Here is a 19824-nt window from a genome sequence, read left to right as displayed (position 1 = left end):
CCAGCAGCCCGAAGAAGGCAGAAGTGTCACTTAAATTTTGATGGTACCACCTGTTGACAAAGGGACAGAATTAAGAAGTGCGTGCAACCTAACTTTTATGCCTTCCAAGCTTTGGACTAGTTAATTACACAGTTAGTGTTCCCTTAACATATTTTTTTCTTTCCCTGAGTTGTCCGGGGTCTCAGGGTCAGGTGTGAGGTTGCTGTGAAACAACAGTTTCACTGCATTTAGCAGAATTATGCTGCTTTACACCAAAACAGGATATCACCCAAAGCCAACACAAAAATTAGCCACCAGGCCTATCCAGAACTTCCATAATAAAGAAAATCCAGCAACCAAGACTAACTGCAAAACAGAAATGCCCAGGGAAAGCCAAACACCACCATTGCAAAACAGTTTAGGCAAGAAAAAGAAAGGTATTGTGAAGTTACAGGTTATCACCACCACCCAGTGGACCTGAGCCCCAGTGGGGATTTTAGAGCTTGCCCTAAAAAACATAGCACTCTCCCAGTCAAAATGGACTTGCAAAGTCCAGCCAGCAGATAACATCATGCCAAAAGCTTCTTCTCACATAGCCCCAGTTGACCACAAAATGGTGAGGTCCTGAGATGCTTGAATGACAGCTAGATCAAAGCCAGCACTGAGAAACCAGCTCACCACTTACAAGGCATTTGGTTCAGTTCAGGTCATCACCTGGTCCCGGGGCAGGTACATCCCGTTTAAGAACGGAATCGTCACCTTCTGTGCTACCTGCAGTTTACAGCTGAGGGCTGGAGCAATCCTAAATGCAATCCATTGCTCTGAAACCTGCCTTCCACATTGACAAACTCAAAGCTATCTGTCTGTCCCTGCCTGCTAAGTATCTGTGAAAGTCAAGCAGAACTATGGGGTGCTCAACACCACTGGAAATGTCATTTTATTTAGGTGCCTAAATACCGTTTTCGTTGTCTACCTTCTGACTCTTAACACTACGCTCACCTGCCTTTTGCACTACTTTGCTGTGCTAGGAGCTTTAATACTACAATTCCAAATTATTTCCCAAACAGCACAACACAGCATGGGCTGTTCTTCCTCTACCACCTCAAATACACCGGCAGTATCAGGTAATTGCCTTGCAACTTAAACTAGCCGAGATGTGTAACCAGTATCTCCTTAGTTTCTCTATTTTGGCAGCACCCAGAATGTGGCCTAATTATTTTCAGCCAGCTGCGCAGCTTTTCAGAGCTATTTTTCAGGAGAAGAGGTGATTAATTATGACCTTAATTTTGTGCAATACAGACTTTTAGGTAAAGGAATCGAAGAGCTCAAGCAGTCAGGTCAGCAAGGATTTCGTTTGGTTTATACACTTCAGTATTATCTGTGTGTTCATAAATATTCTCTGTATTTAATAAACAGTGTACTGTGTAAATACAGTTTACCAAGTATTGTTCCTATAAATGAATATATGCGAGTAACATGCAGTATAACAGAATCTATACAAAATTGCAGAAAAGGGCAAATCAAATATTGTACAATGAGGAAATCGTAGATGATAATAGATATCTGTCTTAGAGCATAAATGAAAGCAACTAGAGCTAGTTATCTCTACTGCGAGGTACCTCCTGATTAGTGTGCTTAACCATACAAACCTAATGGTCTCCTGGAAGCTTTAGCACTGTGTTTTTCTTTTTTCTTTTTTTTTTTTTTTTTGAGAAAAACAATGCTGTGATAAAAAGAGAAAAATAAAATAAAATAAAATAACTAAACATGGGACAAAGCTTCAGTGTATTGTCATTGTTGTGGCTGTATTTTCAGGAGTAGTTTTCCAAGAGCTGTCTCTTACATGCTATGATTTCTTCTGACTGTTCTGACTCCTTATTTTATATAAAACAAGATTAAAAGCTGAGTGTAAGCTTTTTCAAACACTTGTAGGTGCTGAAACTATCTGGCAACCCTAGTTGCCCACTTCCAGGACTGCTGAACTTTTCTAGCTTGCAAATAATTGTCATGATTGCGTGTAAATGCCATCTCTTGGGACTCCTGCGATAGATACTGTAGGAATGCAGTTCCCCTGGAAGTAGCCGAGAGGGATCCACTTCCCTGCACATCTTAAAACGTTCTTTGGGGAAAAACTCTTTCTCTCCATCCAGACTCTCAATTACGTCCTTGAAAATCCTGGGAAGAGGGCTGAAAACAGGGTAAATGCTCCAAGAAACAAAAAATATGAACGTTAACAAAGGAATGGGGGAGAATAAAGACATTTTGCCTGCTCATATGAACAGATGGTCAAGAATAGCCTTCTGAGCAATCTGAACTTTGTACAGGAGCATAAAGGCAGCAAATGAACATTGTATCATAAAGGCAGAGGAGGGAACTACAGTGAGAAAGCAGAGAGATGGTGTTGAGACATTTTCGGGGGGGGAGATGATTCGTTGGGCCAAGTGACCTTTTCCCATCCAGCAATTTCTTCTGTCCCAGTGCAGAATGACAATGGGAACCCAATGGCAGCACAATCTGACATCCACTTCCACACCGAAAGAGATTCAACTCGACCGTGCTGCGCTGCTGCGGCCATGGGATGCTGTGAAATGAGCCAGACCCAAGTTTCCAACTTGCCCTCTTTTCTGTTGTTGTTGTTATTGCTGTTTGTTTCCATTCACCCCCTTTTTATTCTCCATTTTTTTCTGTCTTGACTCTGATGGGGGCTCTTTTTGTGCAAAACAAGCCCTTCTGATCTCTTTGAAAGGCCAGCTCTTGTCATTCTTCCAGATCATCATTGTATGACATGTTTTTATATCAGACTGACAAAGGAGCTATTTGATCAGGGGGTATGGTGTGTGATTGTAAGAAATTCAGCTAGCCGGTGGCAACCATTGTTCCCCAAAGCGGCTCCCTGACCCCATTCTATTCAAGGAAAAACTCCCTTGGAGTGGCCTCTATTCATTGAGTAACACCAGTCCGCAGTCTCACTCCAGGAGTATGCTCAATTCAGAGGTGTGTCACCGATATTGCCCATCAACCAGCCTTTAACTCTTTCATCAGCATTAGGTTTCCAACACAACAGCTGTTATCATAGGATGAGCTGGGGAGGGGGGTCACGATGCATTCCAGCTCACTGGAGCTCTCCTTATCTTGGAGAAATTCAACCTTCCTTTCAAAAGTTGCCTTGGAAAGTATCTGTCTGCTGCTTTCTGCAGAGTGCAACCAGAGTTGTTTGCCTTCCCATCTCTGTGCCCTGAAGTGTTCCAGTTTGTTACTCAGCTTCTAAAACAAGTATCTCTGGGCTCGCTCAAGCTAACGAGGGGCTTTGCATTGGTTTAAATGGGTTTTGGATTTGGCCTAAAATGACCTGTAATCCTCCTGCATCCTAATCCCACAACTCCCAAATCATCTTGTACCCATGTGTGCATCCATGGCACCAGTGTGACTATTGGCTGCAAGAAAGAACACACAGCCAAGACTCATCTGTCTCCCTAGGAAACATTTCATTTCACATTATCGGCAGAGAAAACTTAGGGTGTTCCCACAAGCTTCAAGAAGGCTAGTGACTAAAACTACTTCTTCTTCCTTGAACAGAGCCATCTGTACAGTAACACAGAGCCCCCCAAACCCAGGGAAATCGGTGCAAAGGCTACCGTTAGGTTTAAGAAGCGGTGAATCGAGCCCACAGTCCTGAGCGCGCAGTGGTTATAGAGCATTGCTGTGCAGCCGGAATGGGATCAGACTCAGGCACGAGGCAGCAAGCAGCGATGGGTTTGGCACCGCAATGATCAATGGTTTTGAACGCTATTGGGAGAATTGCCTAGATGACAGGATTAAAGCTGGCCAGCCCAGTACAAATGCAGGCACACAGGTCACTGACTGTGCCTTGGGGGAGGCTCTGAAGCAAATTAAACTCAGTTCATCCATCTTAGCATAGCTCTCCTGCATCTTTCAGTGCAAAATTTTTTCCCCATGCAACGAGCACGTCCACTGGCTCTTGCAGGCCGTCCATCTCTTGACACGGTTGCAGTGTCCCAGGAGCAGAGATACTTGCAGGGCTTCCTGGTGAACCATTAGCTTGCTTTCCTGGTTGGAAATACAGCCCTGCTCTCAGCATCGCCGCTAGACCCCCTCCACCTTCTGCAGCCTTCCTCCACCGGTGTGCGTCCTGCCCGGGGTTTGGTACCACCTTGATAGCTGCTATCTCCCGGATCGGGATTTGTTAATAAACTCGGGCTCCCTCTGCTGGGACGGAGCACAAAATACTGGGGCGGGGGGGGTGTCTGTCTGCAGGACAAGGCTACTTTGCTGCTGGGCTCTTGGCTTTTTTTCCCATGACATTTCAGTAGACGTCATGATGAACCCTGCGTTTTTCTCCACTGAGTGATAACGGTGGAATAAACAGCAACGCTTTGCACTGCAGCATCCTTCACTGCACACTCCAAAACCTCTGGGAAACTTGCACTAAACTTCCAGTGACCTGTAAAGCGATTTGGCACCATCTCTGTTTCACGCAGGGGGCAGGAGGAGCTCAGGTGGTCGACCAGTTGTTCTATGTCATGAGCTGAAATCCGTGGCTCTCTCCTCTGTCCATTGAGACACACGTATTCCCACACCACGATGCTGGATTTAACCCCTCCGAGAACAGCCCCTTACGATGCTTCTCCCACAGACCTGCTCTCCACCACAGGAGACTTTTTGCATCAACCTCAGATGACCACAAAAGCTGCAGCAGATTGGGGAAACCCTCTCCTCCCCTTGCCCAGGAGTGAGACCCAGTTGTGTGTGTGAAAGCTGCTTCTCGAGAGGGTACTGTGTCTGCATAGCCATCTCCACATCACAAGTGGAAGACATTTCCCTGCTCCGCCCGTGCTGTGCCAAGCTGCCACTCCATGATTTGCAGCATAGGGGAAAGATTTGGGTGCAGACCTGCTAGCCAAGCATTGCCAGTGTGCAGAGGTGCAGTATCCCTGAGCAAAATCAGTTAGCACAGCAAAGAACTTCATTAACTGGAGCTGCTGGGATAAATCAAGAAAAGGGGAACGCGAGTTAAACCTCAGGAAAAAGGTCCAGGCAATAGTGAAACCTGCTAGGAAAGAGAAGCAAACACAGTCCTTGAGTAGAATGGGCAAAGCTGTAGAGAATACTTCAGGGAGACTTTCCCAGTGGGTCTCGGACTCTTCCCATCTGGTGCCTATGAATTCAGCACGCTACATTATCTCTATGACCTTTAATCCACCCCTAGTTACTGTGCAGAATGTTACTGCATCAACGTTTTTTCCCCAACAAAAACTGCAGCGTAGATCGAATTAAATGCATTTCCTCAGCAAACCTGCTGCCTTCATCGCTCACGTCTGTGCTTCCTGCCCAGACATCACTGCTGAGGGTCAGCAGGCTGAGCTGGATGCTCTAGTTTCAAGGAAGGTCAGACATTTCCCTAGCAGCTCAATACTGGCCAAAAAACTCAAGGAGACCTGTTGCCTTCCAAGCCAGCAATGACAGCTCTTGTCAGGGATTTGGGCACTCAGCTTGCAGCTAAGTTCAGAGTATTGTCCTGCAGCATCCTGATCTTCACCCTGCTGCCTCTGGTCTTATCTAGAGCTGAGCCTTCTCTGTGTAGGCCATTGGCAGAGGTATAAATTTACTGTACTGATGGGTAAAGATTTGCTTCCCCACAATGTCTATCCCTTAAACAATATAGCAGCAAGTAACTTTGAAACTCTTATCCTTGTAGGAACTAGCTATAGGTATAATCAGAGGAAGCAGCAGCACAGGAAGGTTTCTGAGGACATGGGCTCCATACTACATCGTTGAGTCTCCTCTTCCCTGCCCTGAGCTCTTCATGCCCTGCCAGCACCCACCCTGCCTTTTTGCCTGGCTGACTGCTCTTTGGGCTTCTTGTGGCCTTTTGTATGGTGGCCACCTACCAGGTGGCCTGCTTCAAATAACAGCTCCAAACCTGCCCCAGATAGCAGCAATGGTGGTGTGTATCCCATGCATAAAAACCAGCAAGGGAGCGCACCTGGCAATAAGTCAGCCAGCACACATGGAGCTTTCCGGCACAGACAGCAACCAGGGAGGCCAGACCCATAAGTACCGATGGTTTTGGTCCACAGTACCTGTGATGTTACCCAGACAGCAGAGCAGAATCTGATCTCAGTGTCTGACATCCCCCCCAAGAAGTCAGCAGAGCTCCTTTGGACCATGCAGCAGGACAGGGTACAGCCAGGTCAGCTCCGGTCACCATGCCGTGGGGTGCACCCAGCTCTGGGATGGAGGAGGTAGTGGAGCGAGCAGTGGGTGCTACCCAGCAGAACAACCATGATTTAGCTGCCTGTGTCACCAGGGCTTTGCCTTGCTGGCATTTCCCTAAGTGAGGGTCCCCTAAAGCAGCCCATTAGGCATTCACTTAGTCTCAATAGCAGAAGCCGCACATTTGTCACCTCTGGGTTCCGTCGAGGTGACAGAAGGACTAAAAGCCCATGTGCTTCTCCAACTGGCTCTAGCTTCCCTCTCCTCCCCATGGGAATGTACTTTAGGGAGCACAGGGGTGGGACCCACAGCCCTTCCTCCTGTCTCCGCTGACGAGCCCAGCTGCCTCGCAGAGAGGGCTTCTCTGCCTTCTTCTGCCTTTCCAGCTGGGACTTGCCCACACTCCTGCTAGCTTTGTCCCCTCCACTGCTTGTCCCTTTGCTCATATCACCGGGAGAGCTCCCCACACCATAGGCAGCAAATAAAAAAGAAACGCCACATCCTCCCCACATGTAAGGTGATCTCACATCACAGCGATGAGGGTTTGTGCAAAATCCCAGCTCACAGAGCCTCACATAGAATCATAGAATTGTCTAGGTGGGAAGAGATCTTTAGGATCATCAAGTCCAACCATTAAAAAAAGAACACCAAAAAACAATGGCAGACTGTCCCATGCAGTGCCTCACTTGGATGTGTCACCATCAGGGCAAAAATCCCAGCTGTGATTTTCCCTTCCCTGTAGGGAAGTTTCTCATTGATGCTTAAGGCACCGGGAGAGCCCTGACTGTGGACCAGAGTGCCTGGGACCATATCGGCCTTGGAGCTGCCACATCCTACCGCACCAGCTGGCAGCATGGCCCATGGGGAGGCCACCTCCATGTCACACCGCACCACCCTGGTGTTCAGCCTTGCGCCGGGAATGGTACATCTCCTTCTTGCAAGGCGGTTAGAGGGGAGCATCGGTGGAGGACAGGCGGCTGCTGCGGTGGAGACAGTCGTCAAGTGCAAGTCATCCCCCTGCGCCGGTGTCAAGTGCACGGCAAACCCATGGCTCCACAGGAGGAGGTGGTGAAACCCTCAGCCCCTCACAATGATCGCTCTGAGAGGGAGTGAAGTGCAGACACTTCTCCGGGCCCCGTGATGGAGGCTGCGAAGGCTCAGCGTGTGTCAGCAACCACCACTCTCCCCTCTCAGCTCCCCCAGTCCTTTAGGGCCTGGGGATGTCTCTTCTCCAGCCAGCAGCAATTAGTAGGAAAGAACTTTTCTTATGATTAATCAGGTCATGATAGAGGTGGGATTTGGGTCAGTGCAGCAGGTGCTGCACGTACTGCCACAAGCTGCAGCCACGGGCTTGGGAATTTGCAGTTTCCACAACACCTTTCCTCTCCTTGCCCGGTTGTGTCCCCTCCATCTTTTGGTCGCACCTCAGCAAGTGCTGTGGGACAGCATCTGGAGACCGTGACCAGCTCTTCAAACACAGATTCTGCAAAAACCTTTGGGTATATGAAAACTTCTGCACTCACTGCTGTCGCTGTGCTGGCTTAGTGTAGGAGAATTGCAGATATAGGCATTGAGGATAATTAGGTCAAACCAACCTCTGCTCACATCTGAACTAATCCAGAGCAATTCTAGTGAAGTCAGAGGAACAACTGTGGCTTTACTCATCACAACTGAGAGCAAAAAATAGCTCAGACTTCACCAACTGAATATTTGAATGACCAGAGACAGAGCCCTCCTGTGCAAGAATAAGACTTGGGATTTCAGGATTCATTATAAAAGAAATGTTACCTTTGGTTCAGAGATACGCTGTAGCCTTTGCAGCAGGAAACAAGGGGCAGGACACTGTAACCATGCCTTAGCTGCACCTCCTGCAGGGACCATCCATGCCGCTATTCTTCAAAACAGACTGGAGTTACAGTGATCCCGACAAAATGAGGGTTACAGTGCCACAATCGTACTCTGAAAGTCTCTGCAAGAACCTCTTGGAAAATACCAGCCCTAAGCAGAGAGAGATCACTCCAGTGGGTGGTCACTGCATCATTTCTCCCAAGATCCTGGACACAACCAAGCCAACGCTGGACTTCACCGCCAGATGCTGCGGCCAAAACACTTGGCTGCACTTCACAAGAGATGTTGACAGATGGGAATCAGCTTAAAAAATCCGTACAAGAGCTTGGAGAGACCTGGAAACCCACTTGCAGTGCCTGCAGGAGCCTGGTCAGGTTGGATGGCACTGTAAGATGGAAGAAAAGACTGCAAGATCAAGTGCTGTGAGTCGAATTTAGGCAACTTGAAACCAAAAATATGAAATAATATTGAAATACGTAGTCCCTGGGGGATATTCTTACTTCCGTTTCCTTAAACAAGGACTATGGCTTTCACTCAGAAGACAGCGAGCAGGATCCTCTTGTCTGAGTATTGCAGAAGACAGACATTCAGAGTAATCCCCATGACCTTGAATTCTGCTCACGTACAAAAGCAGGTTCCTTCTAGCTGGGATACAGGACAGAGTCCAACCTTCAGTCAAAGCTGGGGAATCGGACATAAGGTTTAGAAAAAGATCAGTTTTGTGGTTTGTACTTCATTTATAGCTCAGATTATTGCATATATACGTTGCTTCCCCCATTGGGCCACTTCCATACCTTTTCTTGGCCTCCTGCAGATTGATTCAGATGATTCATAGCTCTGCCAGGGTTTATTTCAGATCTTAATCTTTCTGCGCACTAATTCCCCTCACTTCTCTAAAATGGGGCTATGCTGCTTGCTTTGAGCTCCAGCTGGGAGCTCCTCAGCGCTCACCCTGTGTCTGCGCAGAGCCCAGAACAGCATCGGCTGCTGCAGCACAAGGTAAAAGGAGGAACAAGGATGCGAGAGGATGCAACTTCAGTGAAACAGCCCTGGAAAGTCTGTGCCACTTCTCTTGCTGAATCCTCTGCTGAGGGTTTGGCTCCATTTGCGTTGGCTGCTGAAAGCTAAACCGCCCTGATGATGATGGAGCATTTTTGATGTCTAAAAAAAGCCCCCAGCAAAACCATCCATTTCTGTTTATAACTGACCTTCTCTGTTATACAGAAAAAGGTCTGAGCAGCCAGAGCTCACCCGGCTCCAGCAGGTGAGAGGCACCCGTCACCACCTCCTGGAAGGACGCATTTAGCAACAGCTGAGGGGGAACGAGACGCTCAGGAGATGCGCAGACCAGGATTGCTGTGTGCGCCCCGAACGGTTAAACACACGAACTCCAAATCAAACATTTTCTCGCAGACCCAAGGAGAGGGGAAACTGCGTTATCAGGTCTCCTTCTTAACCCAAATTTCTCATTTTTCCCCGTTGTGAGAATCAGATTCGCCTTGTACGGACCCAAGGGAGAAATCCTGATGGAGCCCTGGGATGCAGGACTCACTGCACATGCGCTGCCCGGCACAGGGGGAGTGCCAGCTGCAACCGGCCTCCTCCATAAGGGTGGCAAGGTAATCCCAACGTGGGCAAGAGCAGAGCTACTCTTAGTAAGTATTTGATGAAATAAGCAGCTTTGTCCTGATTTCATGAGGAATATCTAATACAGCGAAGTACAGAAAATACACGCTGTGCTGGGCTATGTACCGCTGGGAATCTGGGATGACCGTACCTCCCACCAAAGGACACCAAAAGCATGGCATCGGGGGGAACCAGATCTGCACTTGGAAGAACCTTGCAGGAAAATCTTTGAAACATCTACATGAGTACCAGCTTCAGAAACAGCGCTCAGGCTGCAGTGCCAAGGCCCTGGCAGGACCACAGGTCCCCAGGCACCCTCAAAAGCAGGAGGACCATGGTGTTGTACACCGAGGTGCTCCTTGCCCTGTGCCACTCTGCTACCCAGCACCATCAGGGTGTACATTTCACAAGGTCAACCTCTGCAGCACGTCTTCTGCGTTTTCAAAGTCTTTCACTAACAGGTGGCTGTCTCCCTCCTCCCCGTACGTGCTACAGCTTGAATCAGCCACTTTGATCAGGGGAAAAACATCCCAGGGAGAAAAGCCCTTGATGCAGCACCGGCAACGTGTTAGCAGAACCCACCAGTGCACAGTGGAGAAGCAGGGTCTGAAACTGCGGAGGGAAAAGGATGAAGACCTGATCAGTAATCTTAAACAAAACCCTGCCTGAACCCTGGGCTGTTGGCCTTACCTGGGACTCAAAGAGTATTTTATGGCTTTCATGGAGATGAGTCTGCATTGCCCACCAGCAGACACGGGCCAGCGTCAGCCCCAGGCTGCTCAGAGGCATCTCCAGGCTGGTGTACGCTGATGGGAACCACTTTCCCCTTACAAGCTCCCAGCTGGTTGTGCAGATGGAAACGGCACAGGTGGTTTGTGGAAACACCCGACCATCTAAACTGGACAAGCTAATCTTTGCAGGTTTGCTGGCTGGAACAGCAACTGGGGAAAAGAGCTGGACACCAAGCAGTTCCCCTCCATGGAGACTTTGAAAAACCATGATCCTCCACACATGAGTGGCTGCCCTCCAAACAGCAGTGGCTGTCTACCCAGAGCACGGCGTGGTGGCCTGCTGGCTGCCAGTTCATCCTAACACACCCCAACAAGCCATCCTTTAACCAAAACAGAGAGAAATCCTGGCTGTCACCTTGCCTGCTCTACTGGTGTGGGACATCTCGAATGTTTGTCTGAGCCAGATGCGTTCACAAAGTCTTGGCTTTAATGGCATTTTGTGAAACAGGTTGGCTCCTCCACTGCAGCCCCAACTGCTGAGAAATCAATCATTACCAGCAGTTAGCTGTTTGATGGTTAACAGCCTGAACCGAAGCCAAACTGGTTGTTAATTGGGCTAACAACTGATTTCAAGGGGTTGTTTTGCAGGGCCCAACACTCCCAGCAATTGACTTGGAGTTGTAACTAGCAGCCAGGCAGCAATTAACGGAGCCAGGGGAAATTCGCGGGCCATTACCAAAGGGCCGGCTCCCAGCTGGGCATCTGCTTCTCACGGGGCGATGGGGAGCACAGCCACGTCCTGGGGCCTGAGCAGGCAAGTACAGCCAGCACTCAAGGTTCCATTTCACATCTCAGCAGCCAAAATTTTCGTATCGATGTACAGCCTGGGTCTCATCATCCTGCACTTCAGTTATTCCAGCAGCATTTTTTTGTTGTTGTTTTTTTGGATGTTGCAATTGGAGTTTTTCTCATGTTTGCTATGAAATTCCACGGGGACACCTTCCAGCCGTCCTTCAAATCCCTTCCCAGCACTCTCTTTTGCTGGGGTAGCAACTAGAGCTGTGGTTAGGGCTGTCTTGCCAGCTGATGCCATCTGCTACAGCCGACTGTAGAAAAGAGCACATCTTTGGGGCAAGGGCTGCTGTTTACTCTCTGAGCAGCTCATAAAAGAAGACACTCCAGCCACCAAGATGTGCTACTACAGAGGAAAGAATTGGCAAAATAATCGCAGCAAGAGTGAGGCTGAATTTTTCCTTCTCCTTCTGCTATAAAAGTTTTAAGAGAAAAAAAATAAAAAAGAATAATAATATCAGCCATATTGACGGGAGAGGTCATCCCAGGAAGCAGGGACACTTCTCCCCAACCATGACTGAAGTGGGTTGCTCCATAGCTGAACAGAGGACTTGAATGGGAGCAGGGGCACCGGTCAGGCACCCACTGAACTGGGGAGGCTCCGGCAGACCTCACCATCCCATTTCCAGTCCATAACGATTGACAGCACAAGCTTAGCAAAGTGGTAATACCTGGGCATGGTTGGACTGGTTCTTCCCAACACAGCCAAGCCTCCCCTGGCCTCTGAGCCAGGACTTTGCAACCACAGATTGCATCCTGGTCATCACATCTGGCAGCCTGGAGGAACCTTCTGCTGCTACAGCAACTATGAACACAGGAGAGATGCTGTAAGTCACATGAAGCCCAAGAACATCCCTCTGCTCCCAGTATAGCACATCTAAAGTGTATTTCATTGCAGAGGAGCCTGAGCCATTAACCAGATAATCTGGAGTAATGGCTGTAATCTTCAATCCATCCACACATGATACCTCTTATCCTCTGGCTGATGAGGCACAGGACCAGTGGGTAGACAAGCAGCTTTGCTAGAGCCCAGTGCCGCCTTCATGCTGACTCTGACCCAGAAAGGCTGAAGGTTCCCATTAACCAAGTCCCAAATATTCCTCCAACATCTCCCAAGAACTCCTCTGGTGCACCAAGCCACAGGTACCACATGTCCCCAGACCCATGGGCTGTCACACCAGAGGACATAGAGTGTGTCTTCTCAGTCCAGGAGGAAGGCAAACAGCAAACTTAGCCATCGAAGGTCTTCTGCAGCAAAGCCAGAGCAGCCAACCCATACTGCTTACCACAGTCCTGGAAGGCACGACTCCAGTCCAAACGCCAAAGCAGAACGTGGTTGCAGCTCCCTGTGACCTTGCCCTGAAGGAGATTTCCAGGAGAAAAGTTGAGGGGTGGCTCCATTTCTAGGGGAGAGCTGTTTCTGCTGTAGGCATGCATGGGGAGGGGGCACAGACACTGCAGATGGGAAGCAGGGTGGTAATGAGGAGCAGATGTGTAGGTGCTTGGAGCATCCCAGGTGTTACAGAAGTGCTAAGTGTTATTATCATGGCCAGAAAACGGGCTGTGAAAACTCACCATACTCCAAATCCCCTCACTCTGCGCCTTCTCCAGGATCTGGAGCCGACTCTTCCCATCAGACGCAGGAAATCAGGAGCCAGCCTGGAGGTTCCTTTGACTGCAGCTGTGCCAGGACACTGTGGTCAGAGGGGCTGTGTGGAAAGGAGAGGAGCGCAGAGAAACCAAGGCTCAACAGGAGAGCTGGGTCTGGTCCACATGTGGCCAAGAAGACTTTGAACCTTGTCAGTGTGACACAGTCTCCCAACACACGCGTTTCAGTGGCAGCGTCACCCTGCCCAAAGTTACCTATCTCAGGAGCTCCTGGCCCTGGGGAATCATTCCCCTGAGACAGCACTGAGCTCATTTCTGCTCTGTCCTGTGCATCCTGCCAGGATGCTCCCACAGCACTTGGGTCCACAGCCAGGGCTTCCTGGCACCGAGCAGGGCATGGGGCAGCGTTGAGCCGTCCCTGCTGGCAGGATACAGCCGCCAATGAGACAGTTTGATTTGGAGTATCTGTGTGAGAGCAGAAATATGGGATCCCCCACTGAGCTCCTGAGGATCCGCGTTTCTGGCTATAAACCCCCTTCCAAGGAGGGGTCTTTAGAGAGAAGGGCTGAGATGATCCACAAGCCGCGGCTGTCGCCCGCCCCCTCCCCAAGAGGAATTGCTCTCACACAAATGAAATGTGTGTAATTAATGGGCAGGGGGCTGGACAGGTCCGAGATGAAAGCGTTTCCTGGACTTGTCCTTCATTTGCATGGTATCAGAAGCTGTTCAGAAGGTGTGACTTTTCCCACAGGGAGCCCTGAGCCCGGTGGCACAATAAAGCCAGGACTTCTTACCCAGAATTAATTAAAGGAGGGGGATGGGGATGGCAGGGAGATGTTTGAAAGCTGAGCCTGATGCAATAAACAAACACCCCAGTCCTCCTTCTCAAGGCAGGGCATGCCCAAGGGAGCCCGAGTGAGCCCCATCCCTCCATCCCTATCACAGCATCGCACAGCCCACCCCTCTCAGTGGGCACCCTTCCCTGAACAGACCTCACAGCAAAGTTCTGATGGGTCAGCCCTGCAATGAAGACCAGCAGTGTTCGTACGGTGAGAGAGGGGATGGGAGTGGACACAGCATGTGCCGAAAGCTTTGGGGCTTGGTGGACCAAGCCCAGGTGCAGTCCCTGCTCAGACAGCATGGACCCCTTTCCTTGCCTCTTTGATTTATTCTGCCGTAGCCACATTTAACCTAAAAACGGGTCTTCTCCCTGCCTGGTGTTGCCCTGGCGTGTTCACCCCACATTTACTTCTTACCCCACGTTGGCTGGCTGGACCAACTGGGTATCCTGGTCTTGTCTCCCCAGGCAGACTCTCTCAAACATCACTGAGCTCCAGCCTTGTCACTGTGTCCAGACAGCATCGTGCAGCAAAGTCCTGTACAGGCAGGGACACGCACGTACCACTACTTGGAGTGCAGGATGGGGTAGTCATCCCTGTGCCAACAGCTAGGGCAGTACGGCTCCTCTCCTGCTTCATCTGCCACCTCCCTCTGGCCAGCCGGTCACAGTGAGGGGACCGCAGGGTGACACTGGGAGTGGTAGTGCTAGGGACAGGCACATCTCCGTCACAGGGACTTTGCTAGCTCAGATCAGGGGGTTTTGCCCAAAACCACCCATGCTAACAGCATGAATTGATGGAAGCGAACACCCACCGCCAAAGCCTCCTGTCCCCAGCACTCCTCTGGGTCCAGCCCTGGCTCACTGTCCTGCAGTCCCCAGGGCCTCTGTGTGGCTGTGATTTTCAAGCTTGGCCCACACATCTGCTGATGAAAGAGGAGGGAAAAGTCCCAGATTCATGAGCTGATGATTGACCCTGTGCATTCAACCAGCAGTCAAGGTTTCTGCATCCCTTGGAGAAACAGTAGGTACCAACAAGGACTGTCCCCATCTCCCTGCACGGGTGGTGGGAGCTACCAGCCCTGGAAGACCACACGCTCAGGACCCTGGTCACTGGGAAGAGCATGAGCTGCTCCAGCCATTCCAGGGACTAAGTGGTATCAGTACAGAGACAGGGTATGAGGAGCCATTAATTAATTCATTTACTCATTAACTAACTAGTAGTGGGGTCTTTAATCTTCCAAGCAAAGGCAAAACAACATTTGCTGGCTGGAAGCTGAAGCTGGACAGATTCAAGCAATAAACAAAGCCCCAAGCTGTAGTGTTCCTAGGCAGAACGGCCACCCAAAAGCCCTTTAATAAAAAGCGGGGTAATTAACCATGGACCAGTCAAGCCGGGGGAGCAGGGGGTCCCTTCCCAGGAGCCAGACCTGGGTGCCTTTCGCAAAGGCAGGCTGCGGGAGAGCAGATGGCAGGAGCTGGGGATGGTGTGTGGTACAGAGCTGTGCAAGGACACAAGGGTGTCCTTCCCCAGCTCAAACCCCAGGGTGCAGGGTGTCCCCTGCTCCAGCCCTCATCTGCACTCCAGGATGGCAAGAACGGGGGAAGAGCCTTACTGGAGGCTGAGCACCCACTCCTCACCCTTCCCCGCCATCACTGTCCCTGGGGGACAGATAACAAGGGAGGAGAGCTCTGCTGACCTGCACGGAGCCGGTCCTGCTCCTCTGCTACCCTTACCTGGAGCAGCAACCCAGCGCGATTCACCCAGGTTCACAAAGCCATTAGGAAAAGCAATTAGACAAATTAATGAAAGAAAAGCAGCCATTAAGGACTATCAAACACCATCTATGCCTGGGGAAAGGCCAGGAGCCATTCACTTTTAGTTCTTGTAGTCCGGAAACCCGCAACATGGGCTTTCCCCAGTGCTGTAGGCTCCAGGTTTCTGCAGCCCTTGGGTCCCTCCTGGGGCAGCCAGGCAAATGCCATCTGCCTTTACCAGCACTGTCCTACGGCCCCAGCATCACACACAACCTCTGTGACACAGCAGCGATCCTCAGACAGAGCATGGCCGAGCGCTCGGTCCTCAGGCTTCCCTCCTTGAAATTAATGGTCTATACAGAGAGCTCAGCCCAGTGTGTGGCATCAGCCAGGGGATGGCTCCTCCTTGCACCCTGCCGACAAGCAACACTGCGATGCTGCAGGCACCCCCTGAGGATGGCAGCACCAGCGGGGTTGGCACTGCCAACAGCAAGACTCTCGCCTTGCAAGACCACTCTGTTTCTGAAATTATTATTTTTAAAGAAATAAGAGAAACATTTAACAATTTTATTCTTGCATCCTTCTGTATCTGAGACCGCACCATATCAGAGTCCTCCATCAGCTCCTCTGAACAAGACCCAGCACCTTGGCAGAGCTGAGTATCCACCAAAGGAGGGGACCCAATAGCTTGTTTTGAACAGACACAAAGTTCATCTAGACCAGACACGGGCTTTCTCTCTTGGAAAGCCTCATCCCATGCTTAAAACCAGTGGTCAAGTCTCTGCTGCACTATGCCCCCATCCAGCCTGCAGTGTGCGCCTGTCCCCACAGGGCAAGAAGGTGGCATCTGCCCATTAAACATGGAATTTTCTGGAATGAAAACCAGAATTTCCACAAGACCCATTGGGGACCGATATCTCAGGGCATCCTTCCGCATCCCACATCTTCTCCCCTAGAAAAGGGTAGCCTCAAGCAGCAGCCTCAGCCCCATCCTGCCCCTCGCCATCCTCCTCTGCCCCTCTCCAACCTGCCTCTCCAGCCCCAGCCCCTCCCTGGAAAGCATCAGGCTCAGTTAGACTAATACAAATTTTTAATGCACATATTAAATAAATATTTCAATCATTTCATATTTAATTTTTACACAACCAAAACAAAACGAACAAAAAAAAAATCCTCAAGGAAACAAAAAACAAACAATCAAAAAAAGGTTGGATGAAAAGTCACCCCTGGTTCTGGCTCCTATCCAGTGTCTTTGTTTGCCCTCCCCGTGAAGAATAATTGCTTTAACCCTTTGGAGAGAGTCGCAGTCCCAGGGCAGCATGTGCAGAGCAGGGCTGGCTGGGGATGTTCACTCAAGTGATTTAACGTTTCCTTCGGTTTTGGTTGGGTTTTTTTTTTTTTCCCTAAATAGAAAATTTGGCTTCTGTCAACACAGAAGTTCTGAAAGAAAACCTCTCCTTTCCTAGGAGGACAAGGACAGTGGTATATCACAAAGAGCAAACCTGGAAGTTGACAATGGGAGTGCCAACCACAAACTGACTATTACGACAAAACTAGCCTGAAACGGCTCCACAGTAATTTGTAAACTTTTTTTAATTTTACGGATGAAAAATTCCATCTGATAAAAAAATATAAACAGAAAAGATATCAATTTTTGGCAAGAAGTTCACATTTTCCACATTAAAAAAAAAAAAACACAAAGAAAAACAAAACAAAAAACCAAACCTAGTTACCAGCCTGCTCCACGGCAGCTGTCACCCACTGCCTCACCTTAGTAGGTTAAAACAAACCAAATGCCAAAGATGCTCTCATGGGTAAGAGGTACCAAGTCAGTTCAGGACTTTCTCTGGGGTGTCCATCACCCCTGTCCTCTCCTGAGAAAAAAAAAAAAAATAAACTGGGAGTCACGAAGCCAGTGGCGTTTCTGGAAGGATGCAAGCGGCTTCCAACAACCCCTCGCTCAGGCGAAGAAGTAGGCGCATCCAAGGAAGGAAAGCATCCAGCGGTCCTCACCCCGGGCATTGCAGCTAACCCCCACATGCAGTGCCCACACATCACCCAGGCTGCAAAACCCACCCAGGAGACCTCAAGGCCACCTCTGAAATAAATCTCCTTCCCTTAATTGTTTTCCAACCTTTCCATCTTCTCCATTAAGCGTTAATTCAGTTCATTTAAGTAGCACATTGCTCCCAGATTTGGATTTCCATTTTTTTTTGCTTGTTTGTTTTAAATGGTGATTTTTTTTTCTCCTTTACCCCTAGAGCTACAAAAGAAAATTAAAAAATAAAACGTGACCCCAAACAGACTAGAACATTTCTAAGCGAAGGGCTCTTCCCCCTTCACCAGTCTCTGAACGTTTCATTTCTTTTAAAGTTGGAGTACAAAAAGAGAGCCTCTCTTTTTTTTTTTCTTTTTTTTTTTTTTTTTGTAAAAACCAAACAACACCTCCCCACCCCGCCCCCCAAATTATCAACAACTAGAGCAGGTAAATTTATTTTTTTTTATCCTCCCCCCTCCCTCCCTTTTTTTTGTTTAATACCCATATGGGAAAGTCTCTACATATAGTCCACCAAGCTCAAAAGAGAGTCCTCCAGGAGAGGTGCAGGCAGGGTGGCAGAGGCGAGCAAGTCAAGGGCCCACCCTGGAGTTGGAGTTTCTAGTCCTTTTACTTCTCCGGTTGAAGGGGTAGTTGAGGAACTCAAAGCGTCTGTGGGGCTCGGTGGTCTGGTGGCCTTTGGGAAGCCTCTTCATGAAATGTACCTCCCGTTGGTGCTGGCGGGTCTTGGAGCCCTTGCGTGGGCGGCCCTTGCGGGTGAAGGCCATGTACCAGCCCTCATACTTGGCGTTCTGCAGCGCCGTGTAGTTGTTCTCCAGGACGATCTCCGTGAAGACGCAGTCCTTGCCTTTGCCGTTGCTCTGAGGAGGGGACAGAGGGGGCATTTAAGCAACGGTCAAAGGGCTTCTTCTCACTACCCCAAGCTGGACTGGTTGGTGTGGCAACAGGGCTGCAGTGCTCGTGGGCACTCAAGGACTCACTTTTCCCACCTACAGCTCAGAATTGCCCAAAATCTGTTTCTCCTTAGAAAGCTGTGGGGAGCAGGCACTGTGGCAGAGGCAGACGCTGCTCATTGTGGCTCACATCCTCCACGTGACGCCAGCACCGGGCTGCAAGCCCCAGGGTAGCTTGTCCCGGTCTTCATTTCTGCTGTACCCATAAGGGGATTTTTGCCTGCTGCCATCCTGCCCCCATCTGGACCAGGGGCTGGATTCCCCCACCAGCATGACCACAGGCAAAGTCTCCATCTCAGTGCCAATTCACCCACCCATCCTATTCCCCCCAGGATATTTAATATAGGAGGGGGACCAAGGGGCAGGAGAGGTGATGTGGGGTCCGTGGGGACGGTGGTGGCAGGGAGCATGGGGGCAGCTGCAGGATGAGTTCCCCCCCATTATGGGTGGCAGTGGCACCAGGAAGCATCCCTACATTGGCCAGCCCCAGGGAAGGAGCCGCCATGGAAAATCCTCCCAGACAATCGCTGTCCCAGCAGGATTTTGCACATCCAGCCCCCTCTGCCCCCGGGGAGGGAGCATCGAGGCTCAGAGGGAGCGTGACTAACCAGCCTGCGGTGGGGCCTGGCCTTGGGGCCAGCCCCACGGAGCATCTTAACATTCCTGGCACTTGTACCATGTAATCGGGGAGAATAGCCCGGCAATCCGCCTATTTGTTCGGGGAGATACAAGGAATGCGCCCCACACGCCACCTGCCCGCCTCCTTCGCTCCCCCGCTTCCCTCCCGCCACCCAGGCTGCAGGATGGCTCATCCCCGTGCCCGCATCCAAAGGGGTGCGCTGGCTGAGCCCATCCCTGGGACCCCCATCCCCATGGGTGGGCTCCATGTTGGGTAAGAGCCCCTCTCGCAGCAAGTCCTGCTCAGCACCCACAGCGTATCCCTGCCTCTCCCGTGCCGTGGAGCGCAGCGCCCTACCTTGCCGATCAGTTTCCCCTTCTTGTTCATGCAGATGTAGAAACCTGTGGCCGCTCCCTTGATGCGCACGCGGCTCCCGAAGGTGTCCGTCTCCACGATGAGCTTGGCTGGGGAGAGAAGCGGGAGGAAAGAGAGAGAGGGAGGTCAGAGGGGCTCCGGGATGGGGCAGGTACAGGGTTGGAGACCCCAGCGATGCATGATGCTGGATGATGTGGGCACACACTGGGCAGGGAGGCGACCGGGCCAGAGAGCGCCCTAAAAATCAAGGCACAAGGTTAAAAGCCAGCCTTGGCCCCTCTACCCTGCCACCGTGTCCCTGCATGACCTTGGTCACGTCCCTTTGCCACCCTGAGCCATGCTGGAGG

The 19824-nt window shown here is 50.4% G+C and overlaps 2 protein-coding genes across 2 annotated transcripts in view; both read right to left on the bottom strand.

Annotated features, from left to right (window-relative positions):
• FBXW4 (F-box and WD repeat domain containing 4) overlaps window positions 1-15370 on the bottom strand; it is an 89768-nt gene extending 74398 nt beyond the window's left edge. Inside the window, exon 1 of the mRNA XM_009894256.1 lies at window positions 15333-15370. Within this exon, the coding sequence (XP_009892558.1) occupies window positions 15333-15370 (38 nt within the window). The remainder of the gene's footprint in view (window positions 1-15332) is intronic.
• Window positions 15371-18102: 2732 nt separating this feature from the next.
• Window positions 18103-19824, bottom strand: part of FGF8 (fibroblast growth factor 8 (androgen-induced)) — a 21702-nt gene continuing 19980 nt past the window's right edge. Inside the window, exons 3-4 of the mRNA XM_009894255.1 lie at window positions 19460-19566; window positions 18103-18390 (exon numbers count right to left, since the gene is read on the bottom strand). Coding sequence (XP_009892557.1) covers window positions 18103-18390; window positions 19460-19566 — 395 coding nt within the window. The remainder of the gene's footprint in view (window positions 18391-19459; window positions 19567-19824) is intronic.

Source organism: Charadrius vociferus, unplaced genomic scaffold, assembly GCF_000708025.1.
Source record: "Charadrius vociferus isolate BGI_N301 unplaced genomic scaffold, ASM70802v2 scaffold711, whole genome shotgun sequence".
NCBI classification, from domain to species: Eukaryota; Metazoa; Chordata; class Aves; order Charadriiformes; family Charadriidae; genus Charadrius; species Charadrius vociferus.
The sequence above is the reverse complement of the archived record's forward strand: the minus strand, read 5'-3'. Positions and strand labels throughout refer to the sequence as shown.